The 14,860-nt window shown below is 37.1% G+C and overlaps 2 protein-coding genes across 2 annotated transcripts; one reads left to right on the top strand and one right to left on the bottom strand.

The window, feature by feature from the left end:
• Positions 1-2,021: 2,021 nt before the first annotated feature.
• On the top strand, positions 2,022-7,449 carry LOC132308459 (putative multidrug resistance protein). Its single transcript, XM_059806543.1, has 8 exons — positions 2,022-2,208; positions 2,514-2,568; positions 2,691-2,878; positions 3,470-3,927; positions 4,037-4,577; positions 4,791-5,193; positions 5,386-6,964; positions 7,074-7,449. Exons 1-8 carry the CDS (start codon positions 2,026-2,028, stop codon positions 7,447-7,449), a joined length of 3,783 nt encoding a protein of 1,260 aa, XP_059662526.1. The 5' UTR covers positions 2,022-2,025.
• A 2,020-nt stretch (positions 7,450-9,469) lies between these two features.
• On the bottom strand, positions 9,470-10,530 carry LOC132308458 (protein NDR1-like). The gene has a single exon (XM_059806541.1). It carries the CDS (start codon positions 10,317-10,319, stop codon positions 9,684-9,686), a length of 636 nt encoding a protein of 211 aa, XP_059662524.1. The 5' UTR covers positions 10,320-10,530; the 3' UTR covers positions 9,470-9,683.
• Between the last annotated feature and the right edge of the window lie 4,330 nt (positions 10,531-14,860).

Here is a 14,860-nt window from a genome sequence, read left to right as displayed (position 1 = left end):
CAAATTAAATTACTCCTTAATATAAAAAATTATAAAAAAAGTTATTGCCAGCCCAAGTTGTGTCTAGTGAAAGCCTAATTTAAATGGCTACTACTAAAGTCTGTTGTACTGATAGCTCTTTCTTGACCTCTTTAAGAAAATCTGCAGCTTCTGTATCCTCAATTAGCCAAAATATCTACTCCATTGAATATCTTAATGAACCACATAATGTTAAAGAATCACCTACTCTCAATTCAGAATAATAGCAGAGTGAAATTGAAGTGTATTGAATAAATAACTTTGAAAAAGTTTTCCCATACCAGACTTAACATGTGACCAAATTAATTATATATCAAGATATCACTTCACCCATGAGCAAGAAAGAACTCAGGTTAGAGAAGAACATAAAAAGAACAATTTTTTTTTTTTGAAAGGTAACATAAAAGAACTTTGTATGGGTATAACTAATATAAACATCCTCATACCAACAGGCTAGTGTCAGGCTCCAGGGAAGTCACAGATTCAAACCTCGGTAGAGGTATATGTGTGTGTGAGTACCACCATATATGTATAACAAGAACAAGATGAACATGAGCAAGTTAGATGTTGCAAAGGGCTGTAACTTCACATGCAAAACATGCAGTCTAATAGGTTAAGGTTAGCAGGGCAGTGCTAAGCCCAATTGCATTAGAACACAATTTATTTTCTCTTGTCTTCATATGCTTTTCTGAATAACAACAGACAAGTGAATGGCCTTTCCTGTGCAATTCCATCTAGTATCATAGCCTTGTGAACAGATAATTCTATAATTGTTTGGATCTAGTTGGACTGATCGCTGTTATCGGCATAATCAAATGTTCTTTGAGTATATACTAACTTACTGATTTATACGCAACAAGGCCTCATTTTCTTCGCCACTAAAGGAAATTGGTGAAGAATGGTTCATATATTAAACAATTTCACAAACAAAACTAATACTATTCGCTTTGGAGCATATGTTGAGGCCGGCTTCAAATATGAATATCATATTTCATCAACAAAATTCCTCGTTGTCTTTTATGTTTAAACTATGCATCCCATTGTTGTTATTTCTCTGACAACACCACAAGTTGTCGGAATCTAATTGGATGGAGTTATTTCCTTCACCAACTGTCAATAGTGGCTTTGCTATTAGTTAAGCCCTAAGTCGCACAATTCTTCTAAACGGGTACTACTCTCACGCTCTTTCCCCCGGCTCCTCCCACTTTGTGCTACTTAAGACACAGCACCAACTTGGTCTCCGTAGTTAGCTTTTCGCTCAATTTATGTGTGTTTTGTCCCAAAACCAAGTAAAAGGAAGAATAAAGACACTTGATCAAGAGCTGTTTGAATGGGAACATAAAATTCTTTTTCATTTTTAACTCTTTTTGGATCTTACACAAATGTGGACTTAAGAAGTTAAAAGAATTTTAACCCTTAACAGTTAACACCAAGCTTCCCAATCGAGTCCGGCACTTCGTCACTTCTCTAAGATTTCAATTCTTAGTCACATTTTTCTTCATTCACAGCTTTCATGTCAATACTTATTATTACAAACTTGTTTTTTAATTTTAAAATTTGATCAATTAGAGAACGGAATGGGCGTAAGATCCTAAGATCGTTGGCAGAGTCAACATCATCTATGGTTTGTTAGGTTTAGCAGAGAACAGAACGGAATCAATTCTAGACGGTACCAGCTAAGAGACTCGGCAAGACTAATTGGAATTTTGGAAACCAACAATCCATGGCCCGACCAACACAAACACTTGGCAAGACTAATTGGAATTTTGGAAACCAACAATCCATGGCCTGACCAACACAAACATAAAATGCGGGCGGCTGATTCTAAAATGTGGTGAACAATTCAATTTGGCTTTGGCATTAGAAGTATGCGAAGAAGACGACAATATTAAATGATACCAACCTCCTTGTAAGGTATCTACTAAATTTGATCAAACGCATATATAAAAACAGTGATATTGATTGTCTTTGAACATTGTTCAAACCTCCTGAAGGGAGCATAAGATAATGGGTGGAAAAGATGGAATGTTCAGATATGCTGATGGGGTGGACAAGTTGTTGATGTTGTTGGGGACTTTGGGTAGTATTGGAGATGGGTTGCAGACCCCTCTCATGATGTTCGTTCTTAGCAACGTGATCAATGACTATGGCGACATCAATATCAAAGTCACTACAGATACTGTAAACAAGGTAGGCATATTTCTAATGATCATTATGGAAACAGCCTACTTCATTGTTAAAGCTCATCTTTAAAAACATTTAAGATTTTTTTTTTTTTTTTTTTTTTTTTCTTTCGAATTTGAATTCATTTCATGATTAATTCTAGTTAAATTAAGTTCTACTTTAACTAAGAAATGCATTTACAAGGCAAAATTTTAAACAGTGAATAATCACTTCCTGCTTATCTAAAAGCATATATGTATCATCGAAAAAAAAGGACTTCAATACATGCACTTCATTAACATATATGCTACTGTGAATTTGTGATATTTCAGTATTCACTCAGACTGCTCTATGTTGCAATTCTAGTTGGATTATCTGCTTTTGTTGGTTCGTCTCCTAACCCTCCACTTTAGAGCTTCCAATACTCAATAAGAAATAAGGATTACACCTTCAATACTAGAACTTCGCTATTCTCAATGTTGCAATTTTGGTGGTATTTATTTATGCAGAAGGACTTTGTTGGGCAAGAACTGCTGAAAGACAGGCTTCTCGGATGAGAATGGAATACCTGAAATCGGTCCTTAGACAAGAAGTTGGTTTCTTCGACACCCAAGCAGCTGAATCTTCAACAACTTACCAAGTTGTTTCAACCATCTCCTCTGATTCCAATTCAATCCATATCGCCATAGGAGAGAAGGTCTTAATTCAGCTGGCACCCTCTTCTTAATTTCTGTTTCATAAAACAACCCAAGTTCTGATCTGAAAGCACAATTAAAACAATATCATATATATATCACATGCACAAAAAGGGTACACATACAAAACAAAATTTTGCTTGGCTCTTCACTTCAAAGACCGTATAAATTAATGAAAGATTACAGAGAGCTTTATGTGTAGAGTAAGAAGTTGGAAGACCTTTGCCTAACAAGCTTATTATCATGGACTTAACTAGTATAGAATGTCAAGAAAGATAAACAGGTGATGTATCCTAACAACAATTAACCAGCTCAGATATTATAAATGTTTTTAGTTGTTCCCGATCCAGTTTTCACCTTGTTTCTCCGTTAGCCTGTATTTAGTATGGTGTTGTAGAGGAAAGGATAGAATTGGCCTTGTAGATAAGTAATGACATTATGTATGAGGCTGAATGCGGAATAATTTGGTAATAGTGGTCAGGTGAACACAATAAACTTTACCAGACATATTTCATAATCATGATCACCAACAGTTTCTTCCTTATTATTTTCTACCTTCTCTAGTCCTTTTGTAACTTGTTTCTTGTGTGCAGATACCCGATTGTCTTGCTTACATGTCGTCCTTCTTCTTCTGCATGATATTTTCCTTTACACTGTCATGGAGGCTTACGTTGGCAGCTATTCCTTTCACCATCATGTTCATTGTCCCAGGACTTGGATTTGGGACGCTTATGATGAATGTGGGGATGAAAATGATTGAATCTTATGGGGTTGCTGGTGGGATCGTAGAACAAGCAATTTCTTCAATAAGAACTGTATATTCATATGTTGGAGAGCGTCAAACACTCGATAGGTTCAGCCAGGCGCTTCAAAAAACCATGGATTTGGGAATAAAGCAAGGTTTAGCAAGGGGATTGATGATGGGAAGCATGGGAGTTATCTATGTTAGTTGGGCCTTTCAAGCTTGGATAGGGTCTGTTCTGGTTACTAAAAAGGGGGAAAAGGGTGGTGACATTTTTGTAGCTGGATTCAATGTCCTCATGGGAGGATTGTGAGTTACATCTTCATAATTTTCATGCATTATAAACAGCAGAAGAAGATTTTGATAAGTTTCATAATCATATTTCAATTTGAAACTCACTGTTTCACTATTTTTGCAGGAATATTTTGACTGCACTGCCAAATCTCACCTTCATCACAGAGGCAAAGGTGGCTGCTACTAGGATTACAGAGATGATTGATCGGCTTCCAGCCATAGACTCTGAAGACAAGAAGGGGAAGGCTCTATCATATGTGAGAGGAGAACTTGAATTCAAAGGCATATATTTTAGTTACCCATCAAGGCCTGATACACCAATCCTACAAGCCTTAAATCTTAGAATTCCGGCTGCCAAAACTGTAGGTCTTGTCGGTGGCAGTGGCTCTGGCAAGTCCACCATTATTTCATTGCTTCAAAGATTTTATGATCCTATTGAAGGTGAAATTTTGTTGGATGGGTACAAGATAAAGAAACTTCATCTTAAGTGGTTGAGATCACAAATGGGACTGGTTAATCAAGAACCAATCCTCTTTGCAACATCGATTAAGGAGAATATACTATTTGGGAAGGAAGGAGCATCAGAGGAAGATTTAGAAGGAGCAGCAAAGGCTGCAAATGCACATGACTTCATTTCTAAATTACCAGATGGATATGAAACTCAAGTAAGTTATCCTTTGCTCTTAAACTCGGTAGATTTGTTTTTGTTTCCTATGGTTGGCTAAATTTTAGAAGTAACTTCAGTGAAAAAAAAGAAAAATGGGATAAAGAAGTTGGAATGTATTTTAGAATTATGTGAATTTTAGTAAAATATGATTTTTCGATATCAAGCAATTCTTCCTATGATAGATCTAATAAGAGTTTCAATTGGATTCTAGGTTGGGCAATTTGGAGTTCAATTGTCTGGAGGGCAAAAGCAAAGAATAGCCATAGCGAGGGCTTTAATAAGAGATCCTAAAATCTTGCTGCTTGATGAAGCTACAAGTGCTCTGGACGCAGTATCTGAAAGAACTGTACAAGAGGCCATTGATCAGGCATCAGTGGGAAGAACAACAATCGTCATTGCCCACCGCCTCAGCACAATAAGAATGGCTAATCTGATTGTAGTTCTTCAATCAGGGAAAGTAATTGAATCAGGTTCACATGATGAGCTTATGCAAATGAATGGTGGACTGGGTGGAGAGTACTTTCAAATGGTGCAGTTGCAGCAATCAACAATGCAAAATGAAGTCTCAGTTGATTACGATTACCAAGTAGATGCAAGAAGCCACTACAACAATGGTGTGCCACTAAGCCCAATGAGTAGAAGCCACTACAACATGGGTGTTCCAAGTCCAATTAGTAGAAGCCACAACATGGAACCATCAAGTCCAACGAGTAGAAGCAGCCACAACATAGGTGTTCCATCAAGTCCAATGAGTAGAAGCCACTACGGCATGGATATTCCAATGAGCCCAATGAGTGGGAGATCAGCTGATGGAAGAATTCATTATAGGATGGGTGTTCCACCAAGTCCAATAAGTGTGAGATCAAGTGCACCAAGCACCCCAAGGATGCATCCATTTAGCCCGGCTTTCTCCATGAGCACGCCTTACTCTGTCCAATTTGAAGCCTCTTATGAAAGTGATGATGATAATCTGAAGCAACCATTTTATTCTCCTCCTTCGCAGTTTCGTTTGCTAAAAATGAATAAACCTGAGTTGGGTAATGCCTTGCTTGGATGTATAGGCGCCATAGGATCTGGAGCTGTCCAACCCATAAACGCCTACTGTGTGGGAGCCCTTATATCAGTTTACTTCAAAGATAAAAAAACCTCCGTTACATCTGATGCCAGAACCTATTCTTTCATTTTCTTAGGCCTTGGACTTTTCAACTTCTTTACCAGTCTCCTCCAACATTACAATTTTTCAATCATGGGAGAAAAGTTAACCAGAAGGGTAAGGGAGAAACTTCTTGAAAAATTAATGACTTTCGAGGTTGGATGGTTTGATGAAGATGAGAACACAAGTGCTGCCATTTGTGCAAGGTTATCGACTGAAGCTAACATGGTTCGATCCCTTGTTGGGGACCGTATGTCATTGCTGGCTCAAGCATTCTTTGGGGCTACATTTGCTTATGCACTAGGTCTTGTACTCACATGGAAGCTAGCCCTTGTAATGATTGCGGCACAACCTTTACTCATTGGAAGTTTTTATGCCAGGAGTGTCTTGTTGAAAAGTATGTCTGAAAAAACCCGAAAAGCACAGAAGGAAGGAAGCCAACTTGCAAGTGAAGCTGTCATTAACCACAGAACTATAACTGCCTTCTCATCTCAGAAGAGAATATTGGGGCTTTTCCGAGGCACCTTGGAAGGCCCTAGGAAGGAGAGTATTAAACAATCTTGGTTTTCGGGAATTGGCCTGTTTAGCTCCCAATTCTTGGGAGCAGCTTCTACAGCTTTAGCATACTGGTATGGAGGGAGATTATTGGCACAAGGGCAAATAACTCCTAGGCACCTCTTTCAAGCATTCTTGGTTTTGCTCTTTACTGCTTATACCATTGCTGAGGCAGGAAGCATGACCAAAGATTTATCTAGAGGAAGCAATGCTGTCAGGTCAGTGTTTTCAATCCTAGATAGGAATACTGAAATCAATCCGGATAGCTCAAGGGGGTTTGATACGAAGAAAAGCTCAGTTAAAGGCCGCGTGGAGCTGAAAAATGTTGTCTTTGCATATCCATCAAGACCTAATCAGTTAATCTTTAAGGGCCTGAGCCTTAAAATTGCAGCAGGAAGTTCAGTAGCATTAGTAGGGCAGAGTGGTTCTGGCAAATCTACCATTATTGGGCTTATTGAGAGATTTTATGACCCATTGAAGGGATCTGTATATATAGATGAACGGGACATAAAGGATTATAATTTGAGAAGCCTGAGGACACATATTGCATTAGTTAGTCAGGAGCCAACCCTCTTTGCAGGAACCATCCACGAAAACATCGCCTACGGGAAAAAGAATGCCAAGGAATCTGAGATAAGGAATGCTGCAATGCTTGCAAATGCCCACGAATTTATAAGGTATGAGATATAATTCTGAAACAAAAATTTGGTGGTAGGAAATGACTTAGCATTGAAGCATAAACTGTACCTACTTTATGCTAACCACTTGCTTCTTCTTTATTTTCAGTGGAATGAAAGACGGCTATGGTACTTACTGCGGAGAAAGAGGGGTTCAGCTGTCAGGAGGTCAGAAACAGAGAATAGCACTAGCTCGTGCAATACTGAAGAACCCATCGATACTTCTATTGGACGAGGCAACGAGTGCTCTTGATAGTGTATCAGAGAACTTAGTTCAAGAAGCACTTGAGAAGATGATGAATGGTCGGACATGCATTGTTGTAGCTCACCGACTATCCACAATTCAGAAATCGAATTCCATTGCAGTGATCAAGGATGGAAAAGTTGTGGAGCAGGGGTCACATTCTGAGCTACTTTCGTTGGGACGCAATGGAGCATACCATTCTCTTGTAAAACTGCAGGGAAACGGTTCTCCTTACCGATAAAATGCAGCAAGCAGAAGTAATTGTATGTTGTCTCTTACTACATATAATATGTTTTTCTTTACATCATATATAGTGTGCTTGTCTTTCCTAGTAAATAGATTATTGTATGGATTTGATATAAAGAATTTCATCTGCCTGGTGATAATTTTGTATAAGTTGTTTAACCCGTGACATGGGTTTTTGTATTTAAACTTTGGCAGTTTAGTTGGCAAGTCTGTGTATATGTGCGGATGTGTTAAAATGCGGTGTTATTTCACCGAGGTTCTCTGTGTATTTCCCAAGTTATATATAACTCCTGATTCATGAATTAGTATATGCCAGAAGCTATTAATATAATGGCCATCTTTTTACCAAGAAATAATGGATCAAATGACAGGGCAGGAAGTGTTCTGTGTGCCAAGGCTTCTGCTTGGACCGCTGAGATCACTCTTAATATAAGAATGTACAAATTTTGGGAGGAAGTGAAACTCATTATTCAGTTATAATTATGCGACGCAAAAAAGAAAAAAGAATTATGTATTAAGAATCTGAATGAAAAAATGATTCACAAGCTGAGTTAGTTAGTATAACATTATTCTTTCTAAATATGCAGCATTTTAACCAGCTCTAAATAATCAAAACAAACTACTAATCATAAGTGCTTTGTAATTTTAGAACTGTCACTGACGTATCATTCTGGATGGGATATACAACATTATCATTCAAGAACAGCCCAAAATTTAACTACTTATGCAGTTATATAGCAATTGATTTGTAGTGCTTCCCTTTATTGAAATTTACATAGCATTGGTTATCTAAACAAATAATAATTTGGATCTAATATATTTTTTAAAATTTATTATTTTTATTTTAGGGTGTTTGGTTTTTAAGAAGAAAAAAAAAATTTTAAACCTAATAAAAATAACTTACTCATCCATTTTCGACAAAACTTCGACCGAAACTTCTGGCATACATAAAAATAAATTTTTTTATTTTACGAGTAAAGCCTAAATGAAAAAAATGAAAGAACTTGTTGAAGAAGCAGAGTACCTCAAGCTTGGGTATGAAACTTACTGTCCAATTGGCTCCGTCCCGAAAGCCCCCTTCCTCCACTAAAATTCCCTTCTGCCATTGTTGAACTCCTTGAACCTAATCGAAGCCTCCTTGCGATTATGTACAAAACCCAAAAGAGACCTTGAGTTTGATCTGCTGAAGTAAAATTCAAAAGACACCTTGAATCAAGCTCTGGTATGACAATATAAAATGCATGGTTAGATACAAAATCAATATATATTATAGTACTGATGTGACTTATGGGATTCTCTCTTACATAACGGTATATGGCTAATTGCATACACAGAATATATTATTCATAAGCATACCTTCGATTTGTCTGAACAATATGGATATGGGAACTCTTTTGGTTTTCTGCTCTCACAAGAATATAGATGGAGATGGTATAAGTAGATGAAGTCTGAAGCGGGCTCATTTGGTATGTTTTTTTTTTTGCAATATGAGAGTAAATTGTACTGTAGAATTTGGATAGTAGAAGTATTAGAAATATTAATTAGATTAAATACTTGTTTGAAAAAAAAAAAAAAAAACTATATTAATGTTACAAAATAAATATATTAATTAGATTGTATAGATAGAATATAAGAACTAGAAGTTCGTTAAATTTTTCCAATCAAATTGGGTCAAATGGTGGAGTATTTCGTTTTGTTAATTTGGACATTTAAATCACTTTGCTTTTATGTATGTGGATTTTTTGGTACTTGTGAATTAATCAACTTACTAGTTTAAGTTGATTAATGTTGGGGTTGTTAGAGTAATTATACAAAATTGAAAAAAAAATTAGACTATAGTTTTTAATTAAAAAAATTCAGGGATGGGTAATTTGAGTTTATTGTATAATGTTTCAACACATGTTATCAAAAAATTTGGGATGCAAAACACTACTAATGAATTTCTTGGATCACTTACCATTTTGTGGCATTGCATTTGTTCTCGCATTTTAAACCAATTGGTTTCACTTTACAAATTATATTTAGAATTGTCACTCCAACATAAAATTCAGATCAAATGAGAATACTACTACTTTTACATTCCTTCATAAGAAGGGGAAAAAAAAAAATACAAATTACAAGTTTCATATGTAACATCATTAAAAAGGAAATTAGAATTCTCAATGATAAATGGAAGAACAAACAAACAAAAAAAAATTAATTGCACATTCATAGATTTAGAAAATGAAATTAAATTGTCAAAAATAAGACACTAACAACAGCCAACAGTAGCACAACCCGCGCACGATAGCAGTCAAGATCTGGTGCGCCGGACTTGAGTTTAATGCCCTTCTTGTAGACTTTGTGACCGGTGGCGTTGACCTCGACTGGAGCCCAAACGATGATCTTGTCCCTCTTGGTATTCCAAAACATGATCTTGAACCTGACCTTGGTGCTCAAATCCACCCTGAAAAACGCCGTGCCGTTGGAAGAAATGGCCGCCCACGGCACCCCATAAGTATTCACCGACTCTTTCCGGTGAGCTTTCTTCTTGTGGCCCTGGTAAAACCCAGGAATAGTTTTGTTGGCAACTGGGTGGGACTGGTTTTCGCCGTAATAGATGGTGAGGTTGAGGGCATCATAGTGAATTCCCTTGTCCTTGTTCTTGTTGTCCAGCTTGAGATCGAAGTAGATGGTGGTGTTGGTGCTGTTGGTACTGTTGTAATTTGGTGTTGTGTTTTGGAGGGCAGGAAGGTAAAAGTCTTGGATAGAGCAGGTGGGGTGTGTGGTACGCAGACTCAGCCACATGAACAGAGCAGTCAGCCCCGAAGTCAATACGAAGCTGCAACAGCACCGGCAACACCCGGCGTTGCGGCTGTCCGTCATGTCTGATGGTAAATAACAATTTTCCGGCCACCCAGGAGAAATATTAATAGTATATGTCTAGAGAGAGGAGAGAGAATTATTTTACTCCGTCGTGACTTTTGAGAAAGAGGATAGTTTATGTTGGGTGTTGGGTCTTTTGCTTTTGGGGTATGATTGGGGGTTATATTTGACATGTCCGATTGGCATTTATAAACTGTATATGGAGAGAGAGAGAAGCTAGTGTACTTTCCTGGTGAATTCAGAAATGGGATTAACATAGTGGACGCTTGGTTGACTAGGCCTTGACACGCTTTCACCACATAATTTGGCTTTGATTCGCTTTCACCACATAATTTGGCTTTGCTTTTAGGGTTAATTACAACGACACTCTTTGAGATTTGAAATATTGACAGGCATATATAAATTAGTCATTTTTTTAACACTCATATTTCCTGCCTAAAATTTAATCCAAACAAGCCCTTAAAAATTGTAAAAAGATGAGATTACTTTTCAGTAAAATATCAATTATTAATCTAAAATATAATAATATATATATATGACAGAATTACCCTTCTTAAATCATATTTCTCTCTACCCTCCACTCCGAAAAAATCCAAACTCGATGACCAGTGTCGTGTCGTCGCCGCCGCTGCCGTTGCAGTTCTGACCTTCGCGCCATGGCGCGCCACCACCGCTGGAGTTCCGAGCTCTGCATTGAGGACTGACGAGGATGCCATCGAGCCGTTACAGGAACTGCGAACCAGAAAATCGTCGCCGGAATCGTGACTGATTCCTCATTGCCGGCTCGAATTCTGATTTGCCTGGCAACGGCCTCTGGCCAACAAAAACTTCGAATACTTTTCGGCAATGGCCTCTGCACGAACCCTCACCGTCATCTATTTTTAGCAAGAGGGAGACTTGGTGGGATGAATCGACAGCTGAGAATAGCGGTTGTGATGGATCCGGCGAGGACGGGTTGGCGGTGAGTTCTGCGAGGATGAATTCGGCCTCTGTTTTGGAGAGCTCGGCCTCGGCTGTGGGCAACGGGAAGACGGCCTCGGCAGTGGGTGACGGGCTGATAGCACTGAACGCCGGTGGATAGCTTGGCTAGACGGAATCGGCAACAGTTGGCTTAGTTGACTTCAGAACGGCAGTGACGGGTGCGGCTGACTGACAACGGCGGTGACAGGCTTTGACTCGTCCAAATTGGACTCGGTCGGATTCAATGGCTGTGCTCGGAAGGTAGAGAGATGGGGACGGCAGACAGCTCGGGTTCAATTGGCTGGGTTTTGGTTTTTAATGGGTTCAATTGGCTGGATTTTTTGTTGGTTTTTCATGGGATCAATTGATGGGTTTTGGTTGTGGTGGTAGAGGTTGCAGTGGTGGGTGGAGAGAGAAAGAAGGGGTTGGTAGTATTGGTGGCGGCGGTGGCGGTAATACAGCCGAGTTCAATGACGACCTCTACCATATGTTTTGTATGTATGTATATATAGATATATGTGTGTAATTACCCTATTGTTTTGTATGTATGTATATATAGATATATGTGTATAATTTTGAATTGTTAGGTTTGTGTGGTGGTGGTGGAACAACGAAGAAGACGGTGGTTGTCGAGGTTACAGTGGTGGTTATTGGTGAGTGTGTATATTGGCTGAGGTTATTTTGGTCATTTTACGTGGTCAAAAGGTAAGCATGTATTTTCATCCTGTTTGGGGTGTCATTGTTTAAGCTTGCAAACTTGGAGGGTCTCATTGTCCAAAAAAGAGGTAACTTATAAATGGTTGTCAATAAGGTAAACCTCAGGAGGTGTCGTTGTAATTAACCCTTGATTTTAAGTGGCTCATATCTCAATTGGCCATGGACTCACTAGGAATTTTCTCAATTATTGCCCAGTACATTTGGAATGGGAGGGGGGTGAAAATCACCTCCAATCACACAGTATGCCATTTTCACCATTTTGAAATAAGTAGAGGAAAATTAGCCACATCAATTAAAAATCTTGGGTAACTAAATTTTCACCACCCTTGTATTTTATATATATAAGCTGCAAATATTGTATTCCATATATATAAACACATTTAAATATTGTATCTAAAATACACTTGTCTTGTTTTCAAAATGTCATCTTCTTCCTTTCTCTCTCCAAAAGCTTCATCAGCTTTCATTAATGGACTCTCCAAGGACTCACAGTAACTTTTGAATTTCAAAACTTCAATTCAAAACCCGAATACACTCCTAAAATCCATGTAATTTCACTGGAGTATTATGCGAGTATTATGCAGAAATTCCATAGTATCATCCATAGATCTAAGCTTTATTCATATAAATTTTGATTTTTGATTTGTTTTTTCTTATCTGATTAAGGAGCACAAACATCACTGGTTCACACTCTTTTTAGTAGAATTTTGTTGGGATTTTATGTATAACATAAGCATAAAATATAGTTATTACTGCTTGGGATACAAAATACGTATTGCTTGTGATGTTAAGTAAGATTATGTTGGGATATTATGTACAATTTATACTCACTTAAATTACAAATCGTTGGGATATTATGTACAAATAATCTATTTTGGATTATGTTGAGATGTTGTGTACAACTTATATTGACTTAAATTACAAACTGTTTGGGATGTTGTGTAGTACACAAATAAGTAAACAAAAAAACCATACCAGTCCAAATGTTGCTTTGTTCCAATATTGCAATGTTAATTTAGAAAAAAATGACCTCGTATACGAAGAAAAGGAAGTAAAAATTTATGGAAACAAATGAATGGAGAAATTTATGGGTTGTTGAAATATTTTGGAAACAAATCAATGGTCCTTCTCGTGTTCCAAATCTCCACGCAAACGGCAATGGGTTGCTGAAATATTCTGGAAAGAAACAATATTTTGGAAAGAAATCAAAATCTGGGTTGCTGAAATGGAGGGATTTTGTCAAAATCAATATTTTGGGAAAGAAGAAAATGGCCGGATTTGGGTTGCTGAAATGGGTTGCTGAAAATAAGGGAGGGAAGAAAAAAGAGTATTTATGAACAGTATATACATGTATATATATGGAAATTGTGTATTAAATAAATAAATATTTTTACCCACCTTAGTAACTACTGTTCATTGACACAAAAAGGACACAAAAAGGAGGAAATGGGCAATTGTGGGACTAGAGGTGATCCTGGTCCATGGGAGGGTATGTTTTCGTGATTGATTGATTATAAGTATTTATCATAAAAATAAAAAATAAATTATGGTTTAGTAGTACTTTCTTACTCCCTGGTTATTAGGATTAGTTCACTCCTAAAAAGTTGAAAGTAAATTTATGTTAAGTTGCATGAAATTATGTCAAATGAATTAGAATTTGTGTAATTAAAGAAAAGTAATTTAAAAAATTGAACTAAAATTTTCTCTAATTCCACATATTCCAATTATAAGGCTTCAATTCTATGTAGCCTAACACAGTTTAAGAGTATTGTGAAAGCTTTTTTTTATTAGGAAGAAAAAAAAAAAAAAAAAAAAAACTAAATTTAAAACTTAAATAACTAACTTTATTGATATAGTTATATCTTGCATTTAGTTCAAATAACTCTTTATATATTGTTATTTAGAGTCCACACAAATAATATCCTTAATTAAATTTTAATTATTTGAGAAGTAAGTATAGTTTAAATTTATATTTGATAATCATGTGTTATACTCTCTCTATCTCAAATTAAGTGTCTGACTTTGAAAAAAATGTGACTCATAACAAATTAAATGTCGTCGTAGTCCTTCTATCCCAAATTACGTGTTCTCTTTAAGAACTGTGAGTCGCATTTTTCAACGACGATAGTTAATTTGGAATAGAACTTTATTTTGATAAAAATTGTAATGAAATATCCTAACAAGTAAGGCAACACTCATTTTGTGGGGGATACTTATAAATTTTTTTTTTTTTTTTTCTTACACTCGAATCCTCTCCTATTCCCTTCTAGCCATTGGTGATACAAACGACTCTTAGTGGTGCCAATTTACAAACGACTCTTAGCGCGCGATGCTTCCCTCAGTAACTAAGGTTTGAGATGGCCAATTAGAGTTAGAGATGTTGAATTAGTCTTTTCACGGGGAAAGGGAAGCATCGCGCACATACACAGTGCCGAAGCCGCGTACGTAGTTGGCCCACGAAAGAGAGTTGCTTTATTTAAGACGACTTGGGATCCAAAGCCCCAATTTCTCGGCACTTTCCAACCGGCGACAGAACCTTTGTTCACGGCTGTTGGGGAAGACTTTGCATAGTAGAGTTTCGTCTTTTCCATCCAACCCTCATCTTCTGCTGAAGTGATAGATGTGTTCTCCCCCTCTTCCTACACCGGCGACACAACCTTTGTTCTGACGACATTGTTGAGGGTTTGTAGTACTTAAAGTTTGAAGTTTAACCTTTTGGGTCACTAACACATTTACTTGGATGTCCTCTAATTTATAGGCTGGAACCGTCTTTGGTCAATGAAATCAATTTTCAAAAGTTAGAATAATTTTTCATTTTAATTGAATAGCCATTCAAATTTTTAATTTCATGAATGATTGAAATA

The sequence above is a fragment of the Cornus florida genome, unplaced genomic scaffold (assembly GCF_030987335.1).
Source record: "Cornus florida cultivar Cherokee Brave unplaced genomic scaffold, ASM3098733v1 CherokeeBrave_3.0.0_Hap2_Chr05, whole genome shotgun sequence".
Classification (NCBI taxonomy): domain Eukaryota; kingdom Viridiplantae; phylum Streptophyta; class Magnoliopsida; order Cornales; family Cornaceae; genus Cornus; species Cornus florida.
This window is presented reverse-complemented; position numbering and strand designations above follow the sequence as displayed.

What these genes read in the sequence shown, in the direction of transcription:
- LOC132308458 (XM_059806541.1), bottom strand. Translation starts at nt 10,319, where the DNA reads ATGACGGACAGCCGCAACGCCGGGTGTTGCCGGTGCTGTTGCAGCTTC.
- LOC132308459 (XM_059806543.1), top strand. Translation starts at nt 2,026, where the DNA reads ATGGGTGGAAAAGATGGAATGTTCAGATATGCTGATGGGGTGGACAAG. An exon ending in ATATCGCCATAGGAGAGAAG is followed by an intron (nt 2,879 to 3,469) that starts GTCTTAATTCAG and finishes TCTTGTGTGCAG; the next exon opens with ATACCCGATTGTCTTGCTTA. An exon ending in CAGATGGATATGAAACTCAA is followed by an intron (nt 4,578 to 4,790) that starts GTAAGTTATCCT and finishes ATTGGATTCTAG; the next exon opens with GTTGGGCAATTTGGAGTTCA.